This window comes from Pristiophorus japonicus, chromosome 6 (assembly GCF_044704955.1).
Source record: "Pristiophorus japonicus isolate sPriJap1 chromosome 6, sPriJap1.hap1, whole genome shotgun sequence".
NCBI classification, from domain to species: Eukaryota; Metazoa; Chordata; class Chondrichthyes; family Pristiophoridae; genus Pristiophorus; species Pristiophorus japonicus.
Genome location: NC_091982.1, coordinates 255,423,559 through 255,451,455, shown reverse-complemented (window position 1 = coordinate 255,451,455; position 27,897 = coordinate 255,423,559). Strand labels below are relative to the sequence as shown.

General features: G+C 43.8%; 1 protein-coding gene across 3 annotated transcripts in view; it reads right to left on the bottom strand.

Annotated features, from left to right (window-relative positions):
* Nucleotides 1–23,557, bottom strand: part of rasa2 (RAS p21 protein activator 2) — a 238,845-nt gene extending 215,288 nt beyond the window's left edge. For 2 of the 3 annotated variants that reach the window (XM_070883864.1, XM_070883865.1), the window contains exon 1: nt 23,448–23,557. In XM_070883864.1, the coding sequence (XP_070739965.1) occupies nt 23,448–23,502 (55 nt within the window). In that variant the 5' untranslated portion in view covers nt 23,503–23,557. The remainder of the gene's footprint in view (nt 1–23,447) is intronic. The other variant, XM_070883866.1, reaches the window with a different exon arrangement.
* Between the last annotated feature and the right edge of the window lie 4,340 nt (nt 23,558–27,897).

Here is a 27,897-nt window from a genome sequence, read left to right as displayed (position 1 = left end):
TCTCTGTGCCATTTCTCAACCTGCAACACATATCTGCATTCGGCAGGTGACTGCTGCACTATATGCCCAGAGGAATGACTACATAAAGTTCCCCATGACTGCCCAGGCATTGCATGAAAGGGCTGTGGACTTCTCCAGGATGGCTGGCTTCCCGAAGATACAGGGCTACATTGATCGTACCCACATCGCCTTGTGAGCACCTTTGGAGGATTCCGAGATGTAAAGAAACAGAAAAGGCTTCCATTCCGTTAATGTGCAGCTCGTGTGTGACAACATGCATCACATCATGTCAGTTGATGCGAGATTCCCTGGGAGCACCCATGATGCGTTCATCCTACGCGAGAGCGCTGTATCTTCCATGTTTCAGCAGCAGCCAGAAGGGCAGAGCTGGCTGCTGGGAGACAAAGGGTACGGCCTCACCATCTAGCGCATGACGCCCCTACGCGTAACCCAGGCGGAAGCTGACCGGGAATACAATTATGTCACACGTTGTGACACGCAGCATAATAGAGAAGGACCAGTGGCATCTTGAAACAGCGTTTCCGATGCCTGGACCATTCCGGAGGCTACTTGCAATACTCCCTCGAGATTGTCGGTCAGTTCACTGTTGTGTTGTGTTCTGCATGCTGCATAACTTGCTGCATAACGTAGCCACCATGAGGCAGCAGCAGCTGGTAGAAGAAGCCCCATCTGAGGGGAGAGTGGCTGATGATGAGGAGAAGATGCAGAGGAAGAGGACGAGGAAGCCATGCAACTACCTGAACCCGGAGCACGATGGCGGAGGAGGGCAGGCCGTCGTGCCCCTTTAACAATTGCTCGAGCCTTGCGCCAGCAGCTCATCAATGAGCGCTTTGCTGCCTGAAGGCTCAGCGGCAACTATTCCAAGTGGACCATGTTTACTGTTTGAACCTGTTCCATAATGTTGCGTTGTGTTAATTGAACAAATAATGGAAATGATTCTTCTTTACTTCAAAAAGTTGTGTTAATTACGGAAATTATTCAGTTATAATTTAAAATATATTTTATTCAAAAGTTTAACACTTATTTGTATTTAAATAAAAATATTTTTGTATCAAACTTTAAACTTTTAAGTTAAGATCACTTACAAACTCGAAGATCACTTAAAACATTTTTAACTTGTAAATTTACGTAACTTACAAAAAACTTTTAATTTGAGAACAGTTACAACAGTAACAATAACAACATCAGCCAAGAAAAGCTGCACCCATCTCTCCTCCACCTTATTCTAATACCGCCCGCTGCGCTTGATCTTGGTGACTCCACCCCTGCCCGGAGGCGATGGCGCAGCGTTTCTCAGGTTGGTACCAAGCTTATTCTTTCGAACAGCTTGGGTAATCCACACTTCTTCATGGGCGTGGGGGGCGACAGGCGGTAATGTGGAAGGCCCAACTTGGGCATCTGCAGAGGCTGGTCTGCGGATTGGTGTGGGAGTTGATTCTGTCAATGGGCACGGGATCTGGGCTGTTCTCTTATTGCAGCAGCTAACTCTGACATTCCCTCCCTCATGTGCCCTGACAGTGTCTCAACTACCTGTGACATTCCCTCCCTCATGTTCACCAACAGTGAATCAGCTACCTGCAACATTCCCTCCCTCATGTGCACCAACATTGTATCAGCTGCCTGCGATATTCCCTCCCTCATGTTCCCAGACATTGTTCCCATTTCTCGAGAGTGTTGTTACTTCTCCCGACACCTCATCACCCACCCTACTGATGGTGTCCAGGAGTAATTGTGTAAGGTCAATGCTCTCCACACTCATTGCCATCATCTGAACCACATCTGTTAGATCCTGCACCTCAGGAGAGCGCTGTCAAGCTCGCCTTCCACTACTCACGCTGCATCTCACTGGGACCCGCAGCCTCGGACTGAGAGAAACCATGGAATGTACCACCAACACTCGTACCACTCAGGAAAGGGCCTGGCACCTCAATGGGCAGCACCTGCACCTCCTCCAGAGTAAGTACAACAGTGTAAGCTTCATCCATCATCTCCCCCTCCCCCCCATGCTCTTGGTCTGGAAGGTTGGATTGGAAGATGTTCTCCTCTTCAGGTTCGTCCGCGTCCAAATCGTCTTCTGCATCGGCTTCAGCCTTGTCAGGGTTGGCCTCAAGTTCTGAAAAATATAACAGAACAGACAAATGGTTAGCACCAGAGGAGGGGGCAGGGTGGCATGAGTAGGCACACACAGCAGGCTCATTTGAAGGACCATGATGAATGATAGCACATTGCAGATTGCAGATTTCCAAAAGGCATTCGATAAGGTGCCACACAAAAGGTTACTGCAGAAGATAGAGGTACGCGGAGTCAGTGGAAATGTATTAGCATGGATAGAGAATTGGCTGGCGAACAGAAAGCAGAGAGTCGGGATAAATGGGTCCTTTACGGGTTGGAAATCGGTGGTTAGTGGTGTGCCACAGGGATCGGTGCTGGGACCACAACTGTTTACAATATACATAGATGACCTGGAAGAGGGGACAGAGTGTAGTGTAACAAAATTTGCAGATGACACAAAGATTAGTGGGAAAGCGGGTTGTGTAGAGGACACAGAGAGGCTGCAAAGAGATTTGGATAGGTTAAGCGAATGGGCTAAGGTTTGGCAGATGGAATACAATGTCGGAAAGTGTGAGGTTATCCACCTTGGGGGAAAAAAAACAGTAAAATGGTAATATTATTTGAATGGGGAGAAATTACAACATGCTGAGGTGCAGAGGGACCTGGGGGTCCTTGTGCATGTATCCCAAAAAGTTAGTTTGCAGGTGCAGCAGGTAATCAGGAAGGCGAATGGAATGTTAGCCTTCATTGCGAGAGGGGTGGAGTACAAAAGCAGGGAGGTCCTGCTGCAACTGTACAGGGTATTGGTAAGGCCGCACCTGGAGTACTGCGTGCAGTTTTGGTCACCTTACTTAAGGAAGGATATACTAGCTTTGGAAGTGGTACAGAGACGATTCACTAGGCTGATTCCGGAGATGAGGGGGTTACCTTATGATGATAGATTGAGTAGACTGGGTCTTTACTCGTTGGAGTTCAGAAGGATGAGGGGTGATCTAATAGAAACATTTAAAATCATGAAAGGGATAGACAGGATAGAGGCAGAGAGGTTGTTTCCACTAGTAGGGGAGACTAGAACTAGGGGGCACAGCCTCAAAATACGGGGGAGCCAATTTAAAACCGAGTTGAGAAGGAATTTCTTCTCCCAGAGGGTTGTGAATCTGTGGAATTCTCTGCCCAAGGAAGCAGTTGAGGCTAGCTCATTGAATGTATTCAAGTCACAGAAAGATAGATTTTTAACCAATAAGGGAATTAAGGGTAATGGGGAGCGGGCGGGTAAGTGGAGCTGAGTCCACGGCCAGATCAGCCATGATCTTATTGAATGGCGGAGCAGGCTCAAGGGGCTAGATGGCCTACTCCTGTTCCTAATTCTTATGTTCTTATGCATCAACCGAAGCTGACATAGACATGCCCATGAACCGAAGCATGGCTAGCCTGCGCAGTACTTAACATTCAGGAAAGCCAGACTGTGGAACTTGCAGGACTTACCCTCTCCCTCGAGTGTGGGCCCAGCTTGTGCAGTGGTGGTTGCTTTTCTCCCCTCAGCAGCGACCCTCTCTTCCACAGGTGTCAGTAGGTGTGATTTGCTGGGCCTCCTCATGTCCGAGTTCTTTCCCTTTTATTGTGTGCCATCTTCCTCTGCAAGATGAAAATATAACTTTTTTAGAGAGGGTGTCTTTCTGCTGGATGGGACATATAGATGGTCACATTTACAACTGCAATTCCATTGAAAAAATTAAAATATTACTTGACCAAGGTCCTGCCACTTCTTTTTGCACTGGCCTCCAGACCTCAGGGTGGTGACGACTGCACAGTAATCTTCTGCAAGTTGATTCCAGCGTTTCTTCATTTCTTTTGGTGAAACGTGTGTGTGACCTCTACTGGTGTCCAGCTCGTGCCATCTGGCCTTAATTACAGTAACTAGTGCCTCCACTTCATCCTGTAAGAAATTCTTGGTCCTTGAGCCACGTTGCACCTTGTACTGCAGCTCTGATTTTTCCAATGAGAATTAAAGTTCTCACACACAACTGACTCTTTAAAAATGGGCGAATGCAGACCGGGAGCTGTACTGGGCATGCGCACCCAAACATCCTTGTTTTTCCACGCATGCGCAGAATGGGAGGGTGGCTTTGTTTTTTCAGCGCAGACATTGGGTTGCACCCCACCCCCCGCCCCCCCAAAAGCTAAAGGACAAGCTGCACGGCGCCAAATTAAAATATTAGAACAGGGAAACTTTCTCGTTTATTTTGTAGTAGTCAGGGCCCAAAAAAACGGGCGTAACTCTTGCAATACAGCAAAAAATGGTATTGGGGAAAATTGAGCCCTTTGTTGCAGCAGTGCATAGAAACAAAAGTAGGTTGCTTCAGCCACTCAAGGTTGTTCCACCTTCCAATTAGATTATGGCTGATTTGTACCTCAACTCCATTGATCCACATTTTCTCCATATCCTTTGATACCCTTACCCAACAAAAATTGCAGTCTTGAAAACTTAAATTAGGAGCAACCACAGCCTTTTGGGAGGGGGGGGGGGGCAGGGGAGAGAAGAGAGTTCCACACTTCCACTCCTTGTGAAAAAATGCTTCCCAATTTCAATCCTAAGCACTAATTTTAAGATTAAATCTACTTGTTCTGAAATCCACAACCAGAGGAAATAGTTCCTCTGTATCTAGCCTTTATGATTTTAAACGCCTTGAATACAGAAGAAGTCCACTTGGTTAAGCTCATTTTTGTTGCAACTGACAACACATACAGCTGATCCTGTGCTATCAGCAAGAAGTTATTGCACACACAGGCATCTTCCACCCTTCAATATGTAGTTTGGGACCTGGAATATTAGGTCCTTCATTGAGACACCTGTGAACTCATCCCTTTTTGGTGTGGAAGCAAGTCATCCTCGATATGAGGGACCGCCAAAGAAGAGGATTGCAGTAGATTTTAACTCCCCCACCCGCCTGGCAGGGGGTGTTAAGTTGGCAGGAGGTGGGGTCACACAAGTTTTTGCCCCCCACCATATTTAGTTAGCTTAATTCAGACACAAGATGGTTGGGCCTACTTTATGTTGAAACCTCAGGAGTCCGATGGCATAGTCACCATGGCAACAGCATTTTGACTTCTGGATTCTGGAGGCCCACATGGCGCCAGCCCTGACTGTTAAACCATTGTGGGAGTCACAGAATGACCAGGTTATGTTTTTAAAAAAATTACTTTTCTGTGGAATCCTCGTGTGCCAGGAGGAGGAGTGCACCCCTGAGCCTTGCAAAGCGTCTTTGGGCCTCCCGAGCCTCGTCACTTCCTCGCAGCGCTGGCATCATCGAAGAAAGCCCCTGCCCAGCGCTAACTTTATGCCAGGTACTATTCTCTTGGGTCCTTGGCATATTCGGGCTCACAACCCGATTTTTGTTCCAACCAATTTCGGGCAGGAGACTGTTCTGGATTATTTAACCAAGGCTTGGGAGTTAAAATGGCCCTGGCCTCACTAAGAGGGTTTCCCTCCGAAACGCACGGTCCAGTCTGCAACCCCAGTTATAAATCAACCCCAATGGATAAAATGAAAAAGCTCATCAAATGCTGAAAATCTGAAATCAAATAGAAAATGGTGTAAAGATCTAAAAGATTCATCAGCATCTGCAAAGAGAAGACAGCTTAATACCTTGGATGTAGCCCATCAGAATTGGAAACTAAAAACAAGCAAACCTCTTCACAAGAACGAACAAAACAAAAGGGTGCAGTTACAAATGCTGACTCCTGTCACAGAGATCCAGTTTGCTAGAAAGAAGTGAAGACTGATGGAGGATATGCAAAGATCACAGTGGAGTAGACAATGTTGTGGCAAGAGGTGAATTAACGAGTGGTGCATCTATGGTTGCACGGGAAAGTACCAGAGGAAGGTCAGCCAGAAGTCAAGGTGATAAGAGTCAACAAGTACATGCCAGACTGAGCAGTCCACAGCACCTAGAACACGATTTCCCCACCAAGCACATATTTCCATCCTCTCCTACCAGAGACACTATTCCATCTTGTTCTTCCATCACCAACATCATTTTCATGTATTTTCACCATCTACCAGTTTTCACCTCTTTCTGCACTTATCTGAAATATTCCTAAATCAAATGGATGATGGAAAAGAGGCTGAGGTGTGACCCAATTGAGGTTTTTTAAATTATGAAAGGTTTTGATAGAATAGATAAAGTGTGCCCACTTGTGGGGAAGAGCAAAACTAGAGGCCATCAATACAAGATAATCACCTAAAAATCAAATTGCAAATTCAGAAGAAACTTCTTTACCCAGAGAGTGGTAAGAATGAGGAACTTGCTACCACAGGGAGTGGTTGAAGCAAATAGCATACTGTATATGCATTTAAGGGGAGGCTAGACAATCAGATGAGGGAGAAGGGAATAGAGGGTTTTGCTGATTAATGAGGAAGGATGGGAGGAGACTCGAGTGAAGCATGGATTGGTTGGGCCGAATGGCCTGTTTCAATGCTGTGTATTCTATGTAAATCTATGGCCTCTGGTGTCTGCGGTTGGTCTCTCCAAGTACTCATAAAATGCCATCTCATGACACAATAGATCATGTCAATACTTAGGAATCCAACTTCCAATTCTCCGTCTTGGTCAATGAGGATTACACAGAGGATGCTCCAATGAAGAACGAACATATTGAAATTTTTGCTACAGAATCTTTGAAGGCAAGAGAATTCATGTAGTTGACCAGCCTCCAGAAAGCACATCGCCAACTTAAAACATCTTAATATTTATCCTTTCTGATCTTTCAACCATATCATTTCTTTCTAATCCTTTGTTGCATCTTCGCCCTGCCCCACTCTCTAGCTCATCTGTAGCAAAAAGTGATTTTTATTCAGCAAGGTTCATTTTTTTCTGAGTTCATGTTCATAGCAGCACTTTTGGGGTTAATATAGCTCAAGTACTTTTGAAAGATAATTTTCAGTTCTCATGCAGAATAAAACAGTGGGTTGCAAGTTGATAAGAAATCAAGAGCACAGCTGTAGTACAGTTCTGGGCACCATACCTCAGGAAGGCCATGGAGGGGGTGCAGTGCAGATTCACCAGAATGATACCGGGGCTTAAAAAAAAAATTTAATTACGAGGACAGGTTGCAAAGACTAGGCTCGTATTCCCTAGAGTACAGACGATTAAGAGGTGGTCTAATTGAGGTGTTTAAAATGATTAAAGGATTTGATAGGGTAGGTGGAGAGAAATTGGTTCCTCTGGAGGGAGCGTCCAGAACAAGGGGCAGAACCTTAAAATTAGAGTTAGGCTGTTCAGGGATGATGTCAGGAACAATGTTCCCTCTTAAGTTGCACGGGTGCAATAATCTGCAAGGTTCTGCACAGGCCGCTCACAAACTTTTGCATTTGAAATACCGCGCATGCGCAGAAATTTAAAGGGACCACGTGCTGAAATTAAGAGGCCGTGCAAGGACAATTTAGAGGGAACACTGGTCAGGAGGCACTTCTTCACACAATGGGTAGTGGAAAGCTGGATCGATCTCCCTCCCAAAGGCAAGGTCAAATGAACATTTCAAAACTGAGATTGATAAGTTTTTGTTAGGTAAGGGTATTAAGGAATTTGAAACCAAATGGAGTTAAGATACAGATCAACCATGATCTACTTGAATAGGACAGTCTCAAGGGGCTGAATGGCCTAATCCTGTTCCCAAATATGAGAGCGACGGTTGAAATTAGACAGTAATTATGTCACTTCTCACGTGTCTTACTTCCAAAACTTATAATGGGAAATAGCTCAAATGGCACAGTTTGTGCATTTTAGAGTGGTAGAATTTGGCTGCAGCACCCAAGATAGCTTACATGGCAGTTTAGCAATTCAGGCAGACGGACAAGAAATCAGGTAAGAGAGACACAAGCATAAAAGTAATTAAATGAACCAAAAAATTTTTTTAAAGCAGCAACAGGGTTAAAAACAAGTCATGGTATTGTCAGCGAGTCAAAGGGGAAGTGCCCAACAGTTACCAAGGTTGTTTTCACACTGGGTTGTGGACATCGGGTAAACATTAGAGGGAATTTGTTTTTAAACTAATTCTGATGATATGCGAATATGGTTTAAGGTGGCTGATTAAATGCATCTCAGCCTGACTGCTAAATGAATAACTAACACTTGAGTGACAAGCAATCACTGATCTCACTGAGTGACGAAACAGTATTGATGTCACAACCAGAAGAAATGAGGAACAAATCATGCGTTAATTCACAAGCAGATTCAAAGGAGATAAATGGCAACCAAATCAAAAACCGTCAGTGTTAGGCAATGCTTTTTTTTAAAAACTTGCGTTTATATAGATTTCACGTCCTCAAGATGACCCACAGCACTTCATAGTTCATGAATTACTTTTGGCATGTAGCCGCTGTTATTATGTAGGTAAAAATGGCAGCCAATTTGGAAACAGCAAAGTCTCACGCATCGTAAATGAGATAAATTACCAGTAAATCTGTTTTGGAAATACTGGTTGAGGGATAAATATTAGCCAGAAGAGGTGAAGAACTCCCCTGCTCTTCTTCAATATTACCTCGGGATTTTTCGCACCCATCTGAACAAGCTAACGGGGCCTCATGTTAGCATCTCATCTGAAAGATCGCACCACTGAGTTAATTCTATATTATGTGCTCAAGTCTCGAACCCACAACCTTCTGACTCAGGAGGGGAGAGTGCGCTTACTGTGTCAAGCTGACACTGACAAGAATGCAGAAATTTGAAGTCTTATTCATTTTCCTTTGGGTTTAGGCTCAGTCGCTCCAAAATTGCCATAACATTTTCTATAAACCATATTTGCACCATCGTTGATTGGCCAAATCACAATTAAAAAAAAACAAAAGGAATTACTTCCACACACACGTCAGGCTGCAATTCACAACGCTTACCAAACTTTATATAGGTGTGTAAATGGTTAGAAAATCCTAAACAAAAAAAAAGGGACATGGGGCAGGGAAGCTGTACAATCTGTTGAAATCAAGTATCTTTCCCATTACTGTCCAGTCAAGTTTATTGAAATGCAGTTCACAGAACGAGCACCGAGCCACCCATATCCATGCATTCATCATCACCATCATCATCAGTACACCAATGGAAACAGGCTCGCCCTGCAATTCCACCCCCCAACAAGTTTCCAGTTAATCTAATTTGGGACATTGGAACAGGGGCAATAAACCATGTACCAACTTAATCAGACAGTGTGTGGCGTGGGCCCAAAAAGGGAAGATGCAAGATAACTTTGAATCCATGAAACCCAGTGGCTCAATCTTTGTAAGCTTTAAAAAAGGTCCCGTGAGGTAGTTGTTCAAAATTAAAACAAACACTAGAACCACCTCATTTAGCCTTGATAAAAAGAAAAAATACCTGCCCTCAGTGATTACAACTACTGAATGGCCTGTACCAATTTGAAGCACTTTTCTTGACTTGAGGCTATTCACAGGAGGACAGAAAAATGCACTTGTTTCACCATTCAGTACGCAATATACACCATATACACAAGGGATATGGGGGATCGGCCAGGAAAGTGGAGTAGAGGTCGAAGATCAGCCATGATCTTATTGAATGGCAGAGCAGGCTGAGGGGCTGTATAGCCTACTCCTATTTCTTATGTCCTTGCTTAATTTCCTGGTATTTATCAAAAATGCACAAAACCTAAATCTACATGCCAAATGCATGCATTTTGGTGCCCCATATTTCCTTGCTGCCTTAGGCACATGTAACCACTTCCCAGGAGCAAATGTCAGCAACACGGGCAGTTTCTTTCCTCCCTCCCTCTCCAGGACAAAGCTTGGCTTCCATTTAACAATTATCACAGACTGCCTAGGCAATTCCCCCAGATTACCTGCATGCAATAGTTAACTCACTGCATACAAGGTCATGAATCTGAAGTCACATCAACCACTCATGGCACACTAACATACTGGAGCACCACACCATCACACAAATGGTTTGAAAGGGAGTTCGATGAAGTCCTTACTACTCGGGGGATCAAGGGGTATGGCGAGAAAGCAGGAAGGGGGTACTGAAGTTTCATGTTCAGCCATGAGCTCATTGAATGGCGGTGCAGGCTAAAAGGGCTGAATGGCCTACTCCTGCACCTATTTTCTATGTTTCTATCATCTGTACTGCACACTGAGCAGCATTTTGTGACTGCGGAGGGCTCCAGTCACAGCAAGATTTTCAGCTAAATATTTCAAATACAATTAATGTGAGATGAATTCCTTCCCCTAACCAAACTGAAATTATATATTTGGAAAAAATAAAAACCTTAAAAGAAGCTGTATTAATAGATTGCATCACTGCATACTGAGGACATGGATTACCAATGAACTGCTTTTAAAGTGCAGCTACTATTGTTACGAGGCAAACATGGCAGTTCATTTTGCACACTATAAAGGTGCCACAAACAAATTAAATAAAGGAGGGATTTTGTTTGATAACACTACTGTGCAGCGCCTTGGGAAGCTTTACTACATTAAAGGCACTATAGAAATGTACACTGTTGTTGTTGTTGTTCTAAGGAAGTCAGAAGTCGTGCTGTTACAAGCAACATAGGTATAAAACATGCAGTCACGTGTTTCATATGTTTTCAAGTGAAATGAATGGTCATGGTATACCAGCAAATTTTACAGGGAGGGGTTCAACTCAAAAAGAAATTAAATGAGATAAGCTGATGCTATCACATGTTGTGTGGCAGGAAACTTATCATACTGGATTAACTTCCTTTACAAAGACTGCTGTAAATTTGGTGAACTTCAAATACTGAAGAATGACAAGGCCTGTTCCACAGAACTGAGGTTACAAGAGTGAGCTGAGGCTAGTGATACCTCTCTACAAATGGCACCCAACTACAAATTTGAAAAGATGTATTTTTTTAATTTGCACTGCTTCCAACATTCAACAAATAACCAGAAAGTTTAAGAGCTAAAACAGCCTCATTATTTGAATTCTTCATACCTGCTGTAATTGTAAGATAACAACTTGCACAAGAGGCAATACCTTTGAAGATTAAGCAGAGTATTCACATGTTTTCACACAAGGAGGACGTAGGTTAATAGACTGGGTAGATAAACATCAGATGAAATTTAATGCAGAGAACTGTGAGCAAGAATAAGGAGGACATATACATTTAGCAGTAAAACGAGAAGAGCAGAGATATTTTGGTGTTCAGGTAAATAAACCTTTAAATGTGGAAAGAATGTGATTTTTTTTTTAAAAAGCACATGGCATTCTAGGTTTCATAAAAGGGGTATAGAATATAAAAACAATGAAGAAATGCTGAACCTATACAAATCACTAGTTAGGCCACAGATGGAAGAATCTGAACTCTTCATTGCTCCCACTGTGGCTTCTTGTGGATAGCATTGCCTTCCTTTAGTCAACCATTGGCAGCCATGCCTTCAGCCAACTAGGCACCATGCTCTGAATTACCTCCCTGTACCCGTCCACCTTTCCACCTCCCACTCTTCCAACAGCCTCCTTATAACTCACCTCCTTGGCCAATCCTTTCCTCACCACTCCCAATAGTTCCTTCGTTGGCTCAGTGACTTTTCTATAAACGCATCCAGGAAGAGCAATGGGATGTTTTCCTACGTTAAAGGCACTATATAAATGCAAGTTGATGATGTTGTTGTCATCATTGCCAACGTCCAGTGCCCTACTTAAGAGCACAAAAACATAAGAAATAGGAGCAGGAGTAAGCCATTCATCTCTTCAAGTCTGCTCCGCCATGCAATAAGATCACGGCTGATTTGTTACCTCAACCCCATCTTCCTGCACTATTTGCATATCTCTTAGTTCCCTTAGTACCCAAAAATCTATCGATTTTTACCTTGAATATACTCAACGACTGAACAACCACAGCCCTCTGGGGTAGAGAATTCCAAAGATACACAACCCTTTGAGTGAAGAAATGTCTCCTTATCTCAGTCTTAAATGGCCGACCATTTATTCTGAGACTGAGCCCCTGGTTCTATACTCCCCAGCCAGGGGAAACATCCTCCCAGCATCTACCCTGCCAAAACCTTTGAATTTTATGGGGGGAAAATTCCGGTTGGACACTTCCTTCGTACAAACGCCTCCGACCCGAAAAAAAATCTACAACCTACAATCCCGGTTGGAGGCCTACATTTGCTGCGCAGCGCACGAGGACCCGTCTTCGAGGTACGTACGTAGAAGTTGGAGTCACATGGGCCTGGACAACCAATCACAATGCAGTCTTTTCATTGATAAAAATGGGAACTCCGTTTGATCGTAATGGGAACTCGCACAATGAGAAAGCCCCCTAAAACACCCACACACAGTATAATAAATAAATAAAACACCTCACATATTTAAAAGTAATTGAAATTAAATGTAATAAAAATGTTTTAGAAAAAAAGGTATTTTTTGGAATTTTTTTTAATGTGTTTTAAAATAAACTTACCTTAATGTACAAGGTTTTACTATAAAAATGTGTATTTAAATTTAATTTTTATATGTTTTATATGTTATATTGGTGCCTGCTTTCACCATGCGTAAAAGTTTGAAGGACATTTGCTTGGCAAATAGCCCAATCTCTCCTGCGTGAATGTCCTTCTCTCGGCGATGCTGAGGATCTGTCAAGAGAAATCGCGCCCCGAAAACCAGCTTTTGTGAGGCCTCGTCGAGTCCGTACGCACACTGTACACGCACACGGCAAGGCTGGAATTTTAGGCCCTATATGTTTCAATGAGATCACCTCTCATTCTTCTAAATATCTAGGATCATCCTACCTTCCTCAATCTCTCCTCATAGAACAATCCAGTCTAGTGAACCCCTGTTGCACTCCCTCTAAGGCAAGTAGGTAAGGAGACCAAAACTGTACACAGTGCACCAGGTGTGGTCTCACCAAGGCCCTATATAATTGCACCACTTTAGGAAGAATGTCAAGGCCATGGAGAAGGTGCAGAAGAGATTCACTAAAATACCAGGCTTTAGTTGTGAGCAGTGACGAGAGAAACTACGGCTATTTTCCATCAAAATATTGATAATCTTAAACACTTATCAAATCTTATGAGGGCTTTTAACAAGATAAAACTATTTCCACTGGTCGATAAGTCAATAGCTGGAGGGTGAAATACAGGTTAGAAGAATTTTTTTTTTTTTAAATGCAGAAGATTTTTAGGACACATCAGAAACAGTGGTGGAAGCAGATAACATAAAAACTTTGAAAAAGGAAATGAATATTTGAAAAATGAATATAAAGGGGATGGGGAAAGGGCAGGGTAGTGGGGCCAATGGGATAGTTCTTGGACAGTCTCCACGGGTATGATGGGTTAAATGCTCCCTTATTTACTGTAAAAGTCCGATTCTGACTGTGCTAAGTTTCAGCTCGAGTGGCTCCTATTTTTTGGACCAACTAGTTTTGTATGGAGTATCTTAGAAATCGCAATTCTCGGCATTTAGTTTGCTCCAGTTCTAGGTTAGTTAGAATAGTTTTGTTTTAGTACAGTTTTTTTTTTCCCCAAAGGGGGGGCGTTACCAGCCTGTTTTGCAAGTTTAGGCAGCGAAAAGTTACTCCAAACTAACTTAGAATGGAGTAAATGTCGATTTTTGTTCGCCCAGGAAAACCTTGCCTACACTTTATAAATTAGATGCAGGTAGCGAAAGATGGGGGGGGGGGGGAGGGAAGTTAGGGGATTTTACAAAGCATTAAACACTTCACTTTTACCAATAAAGAGAAATCATCAGTAATAAATTATAAATAAATCAATAAATAAAATCAAAAATAAATTAAAATTAAAAATTTTTAAAAATCAATAAAAAATTAAATGGTTTCTACTCACCTACTGCAGCACACGGGAGCCCTCCAACAGCCTGCTGAAGAGCTGCTCGGGCGGGGCCCGCCCCCAGGAGATGCCAGTTGGGCAGCCCCGCCGCCGCCGAGGGCTTCGGGTGGGGCCCGCCCCTAGGAGATGCCGGGCAGGCGGTCCCCACCGCCGACGAGAACTTCGGGTGGGGCCCGGCCCCAGGAGATGCTGGGAGGGCGAGCCCCCACCGCCGACGTCGGGCGGGGCCCACCCCCAGCGAGGACTTCGGGCAGGGCCCGCCCCCAGCGAGATGCCGGGCAGGCCTACCCTGGAAGAGGTAAGAGCAGTCAGGCCACTCGGCCCAGGATAGGGACGACATCCCTTCGGCCAGGGATAGGATCTTCGCCCGGAGACAGGACATGCTGGGAGGGCTAAGAGCTACTGCGCACATGCGCTGCCTCCACTGCGCACGCGCGCAGCTGGAAATGGGCCTACAGATATCGGCAAATCGCGGGGTAAGTATTCGGCGCAATTTCTGTTCCACAAATTAGGTAGGCTTCTCCGATGTGCGCCGTTCTAGCGGGGGTCCAAAACTTGAGCCCAATAACTTTATATATAAACAATTTTATTTACAGAGCACCTATTAACCTTCAGCATTGGCCCTGATGTACATGGGCTGAGAGCAAGAGTCAGACTGTTTAAGGATTTTCCTAATCAATAGTTAATAACCTTGATCAGACACAAAGTTGAGGATTTCACACTAAAATACTACATGCACAATTTAGGGTACTGTTTACCCCCTGTATTATCCAGAAAATGTCCTTGTAAAGGCCAATGTTAAAATAAACAATTTATGATTCTCACTTCCAATGTTGTCTGCCATCGTGCCTCTGAGCTGCCTCCTCCTTACCTTATATTGTGTACTTCCCCTGCTCCCCCAAACACAATGGGGAAATAAAGGAGGGGGGGATTGAATATTTGCTTTTGGCTGTTTGAGACTCAAGGTTTCATCACGTTAATAATTCACTCTTTGACTATACACTGCTCGATTATATTTTTACCAAACAAAAGACTAACCCTGGCAAGATAGCTATTAATCAGTTTATCATTGATCCTCCTTCCAAAAATGTGTCTCCTTCTCTCCTGTACCCTTTTGGATGCCAGCAACCATCTACTCCCAGCCCAAGTCTTCATATGTCTGCCTACACAGCAAGTGGAGGAAGGGGAGAAAGAATTACAGTCAAGACTAATTTGGCCTCATCCAACACCCATACTTACATGCAGTTCAGTGGAGACCCATCAGGACCAAGGATCCTACCTGATTTGCCCCCTCGCTTTCCTTTAACCCGACATTTTGAGGCCACTGCAGTGTACCCAGACCTGGGACCCTACTACTCTATGACTCAGTACCACACTGTACATTTACCCATTGAGTCTATTGAATTTAACTTAATAAAGGCAAGAAAAGCCTGCACATTACGCTATCAAAATCTTTCAGATACCCTCTTGGTCTCACATCACAGGAATTTTTTTGGTCTGCTTCAAGAAGGAAAAGAACAATCGGAAACATCTCTCTTACTTCAGGGCACAAGCGTTACTGCTAAGGCTCAGGGAAGGGTTCGGGGTTATAAAATCAAGCAAACTCAAGTCAAAATTCCTTCTATATACAGTCTCAGTAACTAATGCGAAGAACTGAATACAAAATTTAAAAAACATGCAATTGTATAGTGACTTAAAAATCTCAAAGCACAATCTTTATCTTGTTCTCAGTACATGACCAAGGTCCTAAAAACACCTTGTACCCATTTGTGCCTGCTATAGACCAGGAACAAAGCACATGTTCACAGAAGGGGTGAGAAAACATGAGGGTGTAAAGGAAAGCAACAGCCAATCATTTCAAAAACAGAAATGGAAGGCCTGAACTACAAAGCAAGACATACTTTACATGCATCATGGTATGCAAAGTACAGGGAAAAACAAATGTATTAAAATACAATTGTGTTTCCATGATATCATAATTCAACACATCATAATAATCTGGTAAGAGCTTGCACAGTCCTTTATACATAGCCACTCCTAATTCCATATCAGAGACGGTACTGAGGAAAGTGTCTAAGCTGCAAAATAGGCAGTCACTGATAATGGAAACATTACAGAGGCAGAGCAACCACCCAGGGAATGAGAAAGCAGCCTTAGAGAGAACCAGGCGGGTGCGTGTCTGTTTAGCTATCTCTCTCGGCTGCTAAGATTGCTGATGCTGTTTCCTTAGCCTCTCTGCTGTTGTTACTGCCTTGGCCCAGCCAGCACACACACACTTCTGTGCCAACGATGGATTACTTTCAGATATCATGGCCACCCTTGTCTACGCTCATCTCTGCTGAACCTGGTCTACTTGTCAATCTCCATGCAGACCTCAGACTCGCTAATCTTTTGGTCAAATGATTTTCATGCTCTTATCGAGCTTTCTTCACAACTGAACCACTAAAGCGCAACAACCTATAAATCCAGACTCTATCAGTGCTATTAATAAAGTTGAAAAATGCAGTCACCTCTTGCAAGTCTTCCCCACAACTCAGAGTTGAAAATAATATTTGGTAAGTATTTTGCAGTCTTAAAAGGGCACTATCCTCATTGAAAAGTATTCTCAAAACTAGTTTTTTTGTTTGAAGAGCTGTGCACCAGTTGTACTCAAAAATGCACGGATATGCTTTACATAAGAACATAACATAGAAATAGGAGGAGTAAGCCATTTGGCCCCTCGAGCCTGCTCCGCCATTCAATAAGATCATGGCTGATCTGATCATGGACTCAGCTCCATTTCCCAGACCGTTCCCCATAATTCTTTATTCCCTTATTGTTCAAAAATCTGTCTATCTCCGCCTTAAATATATTCACAGTTCTCTGGGGCAGAGAATTCCACAGATTTACAACCCTCAAAAGAAATTCCTCCTCAGTTCTAAATGGGCAGCCCCTTATTCTGAAATTATGACCCCAGTTTCAGTTTCCCCGATAAGTGGAAATAACCTCCATCTACCTTGTCGAGCCCCTTCATTATTTTGATAAGATCACACCTCATTTTTCTGAACTCCAATGAGTACAGATCCAACCTATCTTCATAAGTCAACCCCCTCATCACCAGAATCAACCTAGTGAACTTTCTCTGAATAGCCTCCAATGCAAGTATTTCCTTCCTTAAATACGGAGACCAAAACTGCACGCAGTACTCCAGGTGTGGCCTCACCAATACCCTGTACAGTTGAGCAGGACGACTCTGCTTTTATACTCCATCCTCCTTGCAATAAAGGCCAATATTCCATTTGCCTTCCTGATTACTTGCTATACCTGCATACTAACTTTGTGTTTCATGCACAAGGACGCCCAGGTCCTTCTGTACTGCAGCACTTTGCAATTTTTCTCCATTTAAATATAATTTGCTTTTCTATTTTTTCCTGCCAAAGTGGATAATCTCACATTTTCCCATATTATATTCCATCTGCCAAATTTTTGCCCACTCATTTAGCCTGTCTATATCCCTTTGCAGATTTTGTGTGTCCTCCTCACAATTTGCTTTCCCACCCATCTTTGTATCATCAGCAAACTTGGCTACATTACACTCGGTCCCTTCATCCAAGTCATTAATATATAGATTGTAAATAGTTGAGGCCCCAGCACCAATCCCTGTGGCACCCCACGAGTTACTGTTTGCCAACTGGAAAATGACCCATTTATCCCGACTCTCTGTTTTCTGTTAATTAGCCAATCCTCTATCCATGCTAATATATTACCCCCGACCCCTTGAACTTTTATCTTGCGCAGTAAGCTTTTATATGGCACCTTATCAAATGCCTTCTGGAAATCCAAGTACATCACATCCACTGGTTCCCCCTTATCCACCCTGCTCGTTACATCCTCAAAGAACTCCAGAAAATTTGTCAAACGTGATTTCCCTTTCATAAAACCATGCTGACTCTGCTTGATGGAATTATGCTTTTCCAAATGTCCTGCTACTGCTTCCTTAATAATGGACTCCAACATTTTCCCCAACAACAGATGTTAGGTCAACCAGTCTACAGTTTCCCACTTTCTGTCTGCCTCCGTTTTTAAATAGGGGCGTTACATTTGTGGTTTTCCAATCCACTGGGACCTCTCCAGAATCCAGGGAATTTTGGTAGATTACAGCCAATGTATCCACTATTTCTGCAGCCACTTCTTTTAGGACCCTAGGATGCAAGCCATCAGGTCCAGGGGACCTGTCCACCTTTAGTCCTATTATTTTACCGAGTACTACTTCTTTCGTGATTGTGATTGTATTAAGTTCCTCCCTCCCTATAACCCCTTGATTATCCTCTATTGGGATGTTTTAGTGTCTTCTACCATGAAGACTGATACAAAATATTGTTAAAAGTCACTGCCATTTCCCTGTTGCCCATTATTAGTTCCCCAGCCTCATCCTCTAGGGGATCAACATTTACTTTAGCACACTTTTCCTTTTTATATACCTGCAGAAACTCTTAACTGTTTTTATATTTCATACTAGTTTATCTTCATAACCTATCTTCCCTCACTATTATTTTTTTTTAGTCGTGCTTTGCAGGCTTTTAAAAGTTTCCCAATCCCCTGGCCTCCCACTAGTCTTGGCCACAGTGTATGCCCTTGTTTTCAATTTGATACCATCCCTATTTCCTTAGTTAGCCACAGATGGTTATCCCTTCTCTTACAATCTTTCCTTCTCATTGGGATATACTTTTATTGCGAGTTATGAAATATCTCCTTAAATATCTGCCACTGCTCATCAACCGTCCCACGCTTTAATCTATTTTCCCAGTTCATTTCAGTCAACTCTGCCTTCATACCTTTCTTGTCTCCTTTATTTAAGCTGGTTTGAGATCCAGCTTTCTCACCCTCCAACTGAATTTGAAATTCAACCATGTTATTCCTAGAGGATCCTTTACTAGAAGATCATTTATTAATCCTGTCTCATTACACAGTACCAGATCCAAGACAGCCTGCTCCCTGGTTGGTTCGCCAACGTACTGTTCAAGGAAACTATCCTGGATACACTCTATGAACTCTTCCTCAAGGCTATCCTGGCCAATTTGCTTTGTCCAATCAATATGAAGGTTCAAATCATCTATGATTATTACCATTCCTTTTTTACAAACTTCCATTATTTCTTGATTTATGCTCTGTCCCACAATGTAGCTACTGTTAGGGGGCTTATAGACTAGAGACTACGCCCACCAGCGACTTTTTCCCCTTATTATTCCTTATCTCCACCCATCTTGATCTTCTGAGCCAATATCGTTTCTCACTAACGCACTGATCTCACCCTTTATTAACAGTGCTACCCTACCTCCTTTTCCTTTCTGTCTGTCCTTCCGAATTGTCAAATACCCCTGAATATTTAATTCCCAGTCCTGGTCACCTTGCAACTACGTCTCTAACGGCTGTCAGATCATACCCATTTGTATCTATTTGTGCCATCAACTCATCTATTTTGTTATGAATGCTACGTGCATTCAAATAAGAGAGCTTTTAAATTTGTTTTTTTTTAAAACCTTTTTTCCTGCTTTGACCCCACTTTCTGATTCACCTTTATGTTTATACATTCTGTCCCTTCCTGGCATGCTCTGGTTTTCATTTCCCCCAGTGCTACCCGACTCTATTGCCTTCTCTTTATTCTTTGACTTTTTAAATTTTCGCTCACCTGAATCACTTACATAAAACAACTTGTATTTATACAGCACCTTTAATGTAGTAAAATGTCCCAATTCACTTCACAGGAACGTTATCAAACTTTTACACCGAGCCACAGAAGGAAATATTAGGACAGATGACCAACAGCTTAGACAAAGATGTAGGTTTTAAGGAGCGTCTTAAAAAGGAGACAGCTGGAGGGACAGAGAGGGTTAGGGAGAGAATTCCAGAGCTTAGGGCTTGGACAGCTTGAAGGCACGGCCGCCAGTGATCGAGCGATTAAAATAGTGGATTCGCAAGAGGCCAGAATTGAAGGCGTGCAAAGATCTCGGAGGGTTGTAGGGCTGGAGGAGGTGACAAAGGGGGGGGATGTTTGGGAAGGACGAGGTCATGGAGAGATTTGAAAATAAGGATACGAATTTTAAAATCAAGGCATTGCTTAACCAGGAGCCAAAATAGGTCAGAAAGCACAGGAATCATGGGTGAACAGGACTTGGTGCTGGTACTAGGATACTGCCAGCAGAGTTTCAGGTGACCACAAGTTTACGACCTCAAGGTGGAAGTTGGGAGGCCAGCCAGGAGTGCATTGGAATAGTCAAGTCTCGAGGGAGAGGGATAATGAGGGAATATTTGAAGGCGAGGGAGACAATATCCAAGGAGAAGGAACCATTAACAATATCAGCAAACATGGGAGCCAGGAAAGGAAGTTAAATAGTCTGCAGTTTAGTAGGAGTAGGGTCAAGAGAGCAGGTGATCAGTTTCATTGACCAGATGAGTTGAGAGGGCCTGAGGGGTGATAGGAGAGAAACTAGAGAAATATACAAAGTCAGGGGTAGGGCAGAACCAGAGAGGAAGTTAGGCCCGGTGGAATGGAGGGAAGCAACAGAGGCAGATGAACGGATGTTCTTGATCTTAACAAAAAAGATCATGAGCTCCTCGCATTTATTGTTGGTGAGGGGGGTGGAGGCATGTGGGGGTGGTTTGAGAAAGCGGTTCGTGGTGAATAGAAGCCTGGTGTTATTTTTGCCTTCCTGGATGATCTTAGAATAGTGGGCAGTTTTAGCGATGGACAGCAGGACTTAATAATGCTTTATATGATCCAACCATCTCTGATGACGGTAGCTAATGGACGGTCTCAAGCTTAGTGACAAACAAGTTCATGAGCTCCTCGCACTTGTTGGATGCAAGGGTCGAGGAGGCAGGGGAGAAGGGTTTAAGAAGACGGTGTACAAAGAAGAGAAGCCAGGGGTCATCTATTTCAGACGATCCTGAAATCATGAGCAGTTTTGGCAGGTGAGAGCAGGACCCAATAGTGCTTTATGTGGTCCAGTCAGATCTGGCAATGAATGGCTAAACCAGTTGTCCACCATAAACGTTGAAGTCTGCATCCTTTGAATTTAATATTAGCAGTGTGAAAAATAAGCTTTTCGGTGAAGGCAGTATTCCTTTATTAATTGAAAACACCACAGTAAAAAGCCTTCCTTGTAGTAAAAGCATTAACCACAGAAACCCAAAATCATTTTCTAGCAGAAAGCCCGTGTCACATACCAGAATTTATTCCATATTACTACAAGAGTTCCAAATAAAGCATCCATCGTTGTCCCACAAGAACTAATGCAGTAGACTCACTAAACAATGCTGACTAAAGTATTTATTCAGCGTCCATGCTATTAGTACTGAGGAATTTACAGTTCATAAGCAACACAGCGGAATTTTTTTTTTTTTTTTAAATAGTCCTCATCACTCTGGATAAATATTAGTACATTCCATCAGTGGTTTCATTCATCAGAGATTATCCTTCTGCAGGCCTATTAAATAAAGGATGTTATAGATGCCAGCTGTGGCTGTGGTAACACTCTTGCCTCAGAAGGTCATGGATTCAAGTCCCACTCCAGAGGCTTGAGCCATAATCTAGGCTGACATTCTCATGCAATACTGAGGGAGTACTACACTGTCAGAGGTGCCATTTTCAGGAGACATTAAACCCTCTCAAGTAGACATTAAAAAAAAAAATCCCATTACACTATTTTGAAGAGCAGAGCAGTTTTCCTCCAGTGCCCAAGCCAATATTTATCCTTCAACCCTGAATTTAAAAAAAACAGATTATCTGGTCATTTTCTCATTGCTGTTCGTAGAACCTTGCTGTGCGCAAATTGGCTGCCACGTTTCATGCATTACAACAGCGAGGACACATCAAAAAGTACTTTATTAGTAGTAAAACGCTTCGGGACATTTGAGGTCATGAAAGGAGCTTTATAAAATGCAAGTCTTTCGCTATACATTCCTGACCCATTTTAATGCAATAAAACAGTTTCCAAAGTGAGCAAATATGGAATAAACACAGCTATAATAATGAATTTCAATTGATTGGGTCAGTAGAACCAGAGGTAGACTAAAACAAACTCACAAGCATACCAAAAGTGAGTGTGAACTCCCAAGTCCTTTCACAAACACGTTGGGGTACAATTAGTGTCCACCATTTAGAACAGTATTGTACTTAATCTTGAAGTATTAGCACAGAGTTTAAAATAGTTCTATAGCAGAACAGCAAAAGGTCAGCTTCATGTACATATGTATTATAACTTCTGTGATTACCTTCAGGACCAGAGAAGCTAATAACACTACCCCCACAAACTTTGGTTTATCTTCAGAATAGCCATGAAATAAAGGGAGTAGCATGAGTGAGGGATGGGCCCTGGAATACATAGGACTAGCAAGTGACAACACTGGAGCAATTTGACTGGAAGAATCAAACAGGAGTTGCTCAGAACATAAGTTGTGTGTGTGCTGTTGGTGCAACTAAGAGTCCCTGCTGTAAATCTCTAAACTCGTTGAGATTTACAGCAATCAGTTTGAGCACAGTAACCAGATCACTGCAATATAATATATACTGGTCATAATAATCCAATGGGAAAACAACTCTCCAATTGGGACACAAATGCAGTCAAGGACCTGTTAAGTTTGTTTTTCAGACTCACAATTGTGACATCAACCAATTTGGTTTCTAAAAATGGTATAAGCTCACAAAAGATCAATGTTTTCGATATTGCACGGTCATTTCCACTGGCTGAACTTAATGTTCAGCTATTTCTACACGCGATGCCAAAATATAGAAATATTATGTACGGTACCCAAATTTTTTTAAATTTTTTTTGGAACGTATGAACAATTTTCAATAATCACATCGGGCACCATTTCTAGCTCCCGATGGAAATAATACCCTGAGACTGAGTACAACCTGAACCTGTGCCCCGTTCAGTAAAAGCAACTGACACTTCAAAAAAAAAGGTATCAAACCTAATCCAAGATGGCCAAATCGGTAGACTAAAACTTCCCCACCACCACCTTTTATACAAACAACTTTACTCTCGTACAATTCATTAGGGACGCTCGGAGACTCTTTTGCTCATTCTGAGGGCGGGCGGGCGGCGGGAAGAGACACGCAAGAAGTTTCGGCCGACGCATAAAAGAATATTTCCCAAAGCCCACAAGAAGGAGCAGCAGCAACAGCAAACAACAGCAAGCAACAGCAAGCAGCTTGCAGCTTGTGCCAGGACCGTGCACTGAGGTTCAACATCAGCCACTGGAAAGAGAAACGAGAGGAGAGCGGGGCGGGGGAACATTCCCATAGATCAAATTTAAACACACTTGCTCAGCCGGCAAAGAGTGGTAGGGGAGGGGTGTGGTAGGGGAGGAGGGGAGGGGAGGGGAAGGGGAACCAGGCGGTGGGTGAGATCAGACAACGTCGAGTTGCCGTGCCTCGCTGCGCCCTGCTCCCGGTTACCTCAGGCTCAGGCTCCCGGCGTCAACAAGCCCCCCGCGCGGGCCCGATGAGGCGACACGGCCAGATTAGTAGCCGTGAGAGGGGGGAGGAGGAGAAGGAGGAGGAGTGAAGCCAACTCACAGATTTTGCCCCTCAGGCTCTGTAAGATGCGAACCGCTTTATCTTCTTCCGCCATGACTGCCGTGCAGCGCTCGCCGACTGTACATCTTTGTATCCCTCACATCCGTCGATGGGCGCTCGGAGCGAGGGGGGGGGGTGGGCGGGGCCCCACCGCGCGCGCGCGCGCCGCCTCACGCTCCGCTCTCCCATTGGCGCAGCGCCAGCTGCGGCTCGGGCGGCCGGGTGCGGGTGCGCGCGCGCACGCACACGCACACACACGTGCGTGCGCGTGCGCGCGCCCGCTCGGGGGTGGGGGGGGCACAGAAACATAGAAAATAGGTGCAGGATTAAGGCCATTCGGCCCTTCGAGCCTGCACCACCATTCGATACGATCATGGCGGATCATGCAACATCAGTACCCCATTCCTGCTTTCTCTCCATACCCCTTGATCCCGTTAGCCGTAAGGGCCACATCTAACTCCCTTTTGAATATCTCTAATGAATACTTTCTCTCCATACCCCTTGATCCCGTTAGCCGTAAAGGCCACATCTAACTCCCTTTTGAATATCGCTAGTGAATATTTTCTATGTTTCTATGTATTCACTGGAGTTCAGAAGAATGAGAGGGGACCTCATGGAAACGTTTAAAATTCTGACGGGTTCAGACAGGTTAGATGCAGGAAGAATGTTCCCAATGTTGGGGAAGTCCAGAACCAGGGGTCACAGTCTAAGGATAAGGGGTAAGCCATTTCGGACCGAGATGAGGAGGAACTTCTTCACCCAGAGAGTGGTGAACCTGTGGAATTCTCTACCACAGAAAGTTGTTGAGGCCAATTCACTAAATATATTCAAAAAGGAGTTAGATGTAGTCCTTACTACTAGGGGGATCAAAGGGTATGACGAAAAAGCAGGAATGGGGTACTGAAGTTGCATGTTCAGCCATGAACTCATTGAATGGCGGTGCAGACTCGAAGGGCCGAATGGCCTACCCCTGCCCCTATTTTCTATGTTTCTATGAATTGGCCTCAACAACTTTCTGTGGTGGAGAATTTCACAGGTTCACAACTCTGAGTGAAGAAGTTTCTCCTCATCTCGGTCCTAAATGGTTTACCTCTTATCCTTAGACTGTGATCCCTGGTTCTGGACTTCCCCAACATCGGGAACATTCTTCCCGCATCTAACCTGTCCAATCCCGTCAGAATTTTATATGTTTCTATGAGATCCCCTTTCATTCTTCTAAATTCCAGTGAATATAAGCCTAGTCGATCCAGTCTAATATATTTTGCTGATTGAATATTGTGCTTAACTTTTGCACTGTTTAAATTTTAAACAAACCAATCATGTTATAATGGGTCAGCTAAAGCAATACAGAGAGTGGGAGGAGCTCCAGAGGCGGCGACGTCACCACCACCACCACCCATTGAACCCAGTCCAACAAGAGTGCAGTTAACATAAGAACAAAAGAAATAGGAAACAGGAGGAGGCCATCTAGCCCCTCGAGCCTGCTCCGCCATTCAACAAGATCATGGTTGATCTGGCTGTGGACTCAGCTCCACTTACCCGCCCGCTCCCCGGAACCCTTAATTCCCTTATTGGTTAAAAATCTATCTATCTGTGATTTGAATGCAAAATCTGGCATGGGTAACCAACCCCCTTGTCACCTGACTTTATACCTTGCAAATTATATAAATCAATCCAATCCCCCACCCCCCTACCCCCCTTCCAGTGCATAGAGCCCAGGCCCATTGTGATCTTCAGGCGAATTGAGGCCAAGGTGCATAGCTGGAATTCATCCACATCATAATTTCTGTCGTTATTTTTATATAGTACTGTGCTGTGCGAGCCCCTGGCCTGTATTTTTAATAGCTCACTGCACTCTGGAATGGTCCGACAGATTGAAAGGAGGCTAATGTTGTCATGTATTCAACCAGCATTGTAATCTAAGTTGTACACTGTGAAAACAATGATCACTAGGTGGTGAACTTGTGGGATACCTTCAGATATAAAAGGGGAAGCTCCACCCACTTCCATGACTTGAGTGCTATGGAATAAAGGACAGGTCACAGACTGACCTTCTCTCAGGCATGGGCCTCGTGTGCATTTATACTGTATAGTAAGGACGTATCAAATGTAGTCCCCATTTTTTAAAAAGGTGACAAGGCAGACCAGGGTAGCTACAGGCCCGTCAGTTTAACATCAGTAATAGGTAAGATGCTTGAAAGAATCATAAGGGATGCAATATGTGAATACTTGGTTCGGGAGGGACATATTAGGCTTCATGGCTTCATAAAAAAAAAGAGGCCATGTCTCACAAATCTAATTGTATTTTTTGAAGTTACAAAAAGCTTTTGACAAGATACCACACAAGAGGCTTCTCTATCTATAAGATCGGAGCCTCTGGTATTAGTAGAAATATATTGAGCTGGATACAGAACTGTCTGGCAGGATGCAGGCAAAGAGTAGTTATAGATGGATTTGGATCTGTTTGGAGATTGGTCACTAGTGGTGGCCTGCAGAGATCAGTGTTGCGGCTGTTGCTTTTTACTACTGTATTTTTATCATCTGAATTCAAGGGTTGGCACAATTTGCATATTTGATCTATGCGAGTGATAGAACTGTAGAAGACTGATACAGGCAAATAATGTGTTCGGATAGGAAATGGAAGACCAACATGAAGAGTAGTGCAAGGAAGATAGTGCAGGGATTCCCTGCGGTCATCCCCCTGCAAAACAGATACACCGCTTTGAGTACTGTTGGGGGGGGGATGACTCATCAGGGGGGAGCAGCAGCAGCCAAGTTCATGGCACCGTGGCTGGCTCTGCTGCACAGGAGGGCAGGAAAAAGAGTGGGAGAGCGATAGTGATAGGGGATTCAATTGTAAGGGGAATAGATAGGCGTTTCTGCAGCCGCAACCGAGACTCCAGGATGGTATGTTGCCTCCCTGGTGCAACGGTCAAGGATGTCTCGGAGCGGGTGCAGGACATTCTGAAAAGGGAGGGTGAACAGCCAGTTGTCATGGTGCATATAGGTACCAATGACATAGGTAAAAAATGGGATGAGGTCCTATGAGGCGAATTTTGGGAGCTAGGAGCTAAATTAAAAAGTAGGACCTCAAAAGTAGTAATCTCAGGATTGCTACCAGTGCCACGTGCTAGTCAGAGTAGGAATCGTAGGATAGCTCGGATGAATACGTGGCTTGAGGAGTGGTGCAGAAGGGAGCAATTCAAATTCCTGGGGCATTGGAACCGGTTCTGGGGGAGGTGGGACCAGTACAAACCGGACGGTCTCCACCTGGGCAGGACCGGAACCAATGTCCTAGGGGGAGTGTTTACTAGTGCTGTTGGGGAGGAGTTAAACTAATATGGCAGGGGGATGGGAACCTATGCAGGGAGACAGAGGGAAATAAAAAGGAGGCAGAAGCAAAATATAGAAAGGAGAATAGTAAAAGTGGAGGGCAGAGAAACCCAAGGCAAAAAACAAAAAGGGCCACATTACAGCAAAATTCTAAAGGGGCAAAGTGTGTTAAAAAAACAAGCCTGAGGGCTCTGTGCCTCAATGCGAGGAGTATTCGGAATAAGGTGGATGAATTAACTGCGCAGATAGCAGTTAACGGATACGATGTGATTGGCATCACGGAGACATGGCTCAAGGAGGACCAAGGCTGGGAACTCAACATCCAAGGGTATTCAGCATTTAGGAATGATAGACAGAAAGGAAAAGGAGGCGGGGTGGCATTGCTGGTTAAAGAGGAAATCAATGCATTTGTAAGGAAGGATATTAGCCTGGATGATGTGGAATCGGTATGGGTGGAGCTGCGGAATACCAAAGGACTGAAAATGCTAGTGGGTGTTGTGTATAGACCACCAAACAGTAGTAGTGAGGTTGGGGACAGCATCAAGCAAGAAATAAGGGATGTGTGCAATAAAGGTACAGCAGTTAACATGGGTGACTTTAATTTACATATTGATTGGGCTAACCTAACTGGTAGCAATACAGTGGAGGAGGATTTCCTGGAGTGTATTAGGGATGGTTTTCTCGACCAATATGTCGAGGAACCAACCAGGGAGCTGGCCATCCTAGACTGGGTATTGTGTAATGAGAAGGGACTAATTAGCAATCTTGTTGTGTGAGGCCCCTTGGGGAAAAGTGACCATAATATGGTAGAATTCCTTATTAAGATGGAGAGTGACAAAGTTAATTCGGAAACTAGGGTCCTGAACTTAAGGAAAGGTAACTTCAATGGTATGAGGCGTGAATTGGCTAGAATAGACTGGCAAACGATACTAAAAGGGTTGACGGTGGATAGGCAATGGCAAACATTTAAACATCACATGGATGAACTTCAGCCAATGTACATCCCTGTCTGGAGTAAAAATAAAACTGGGAAGGTGGCTCAACCATGGCTAACAAAGGAAATTAAGGATAGTGTTAAAGCCAAGGAAGAAGTATATAAATTGGCTAGAAAAAGCAA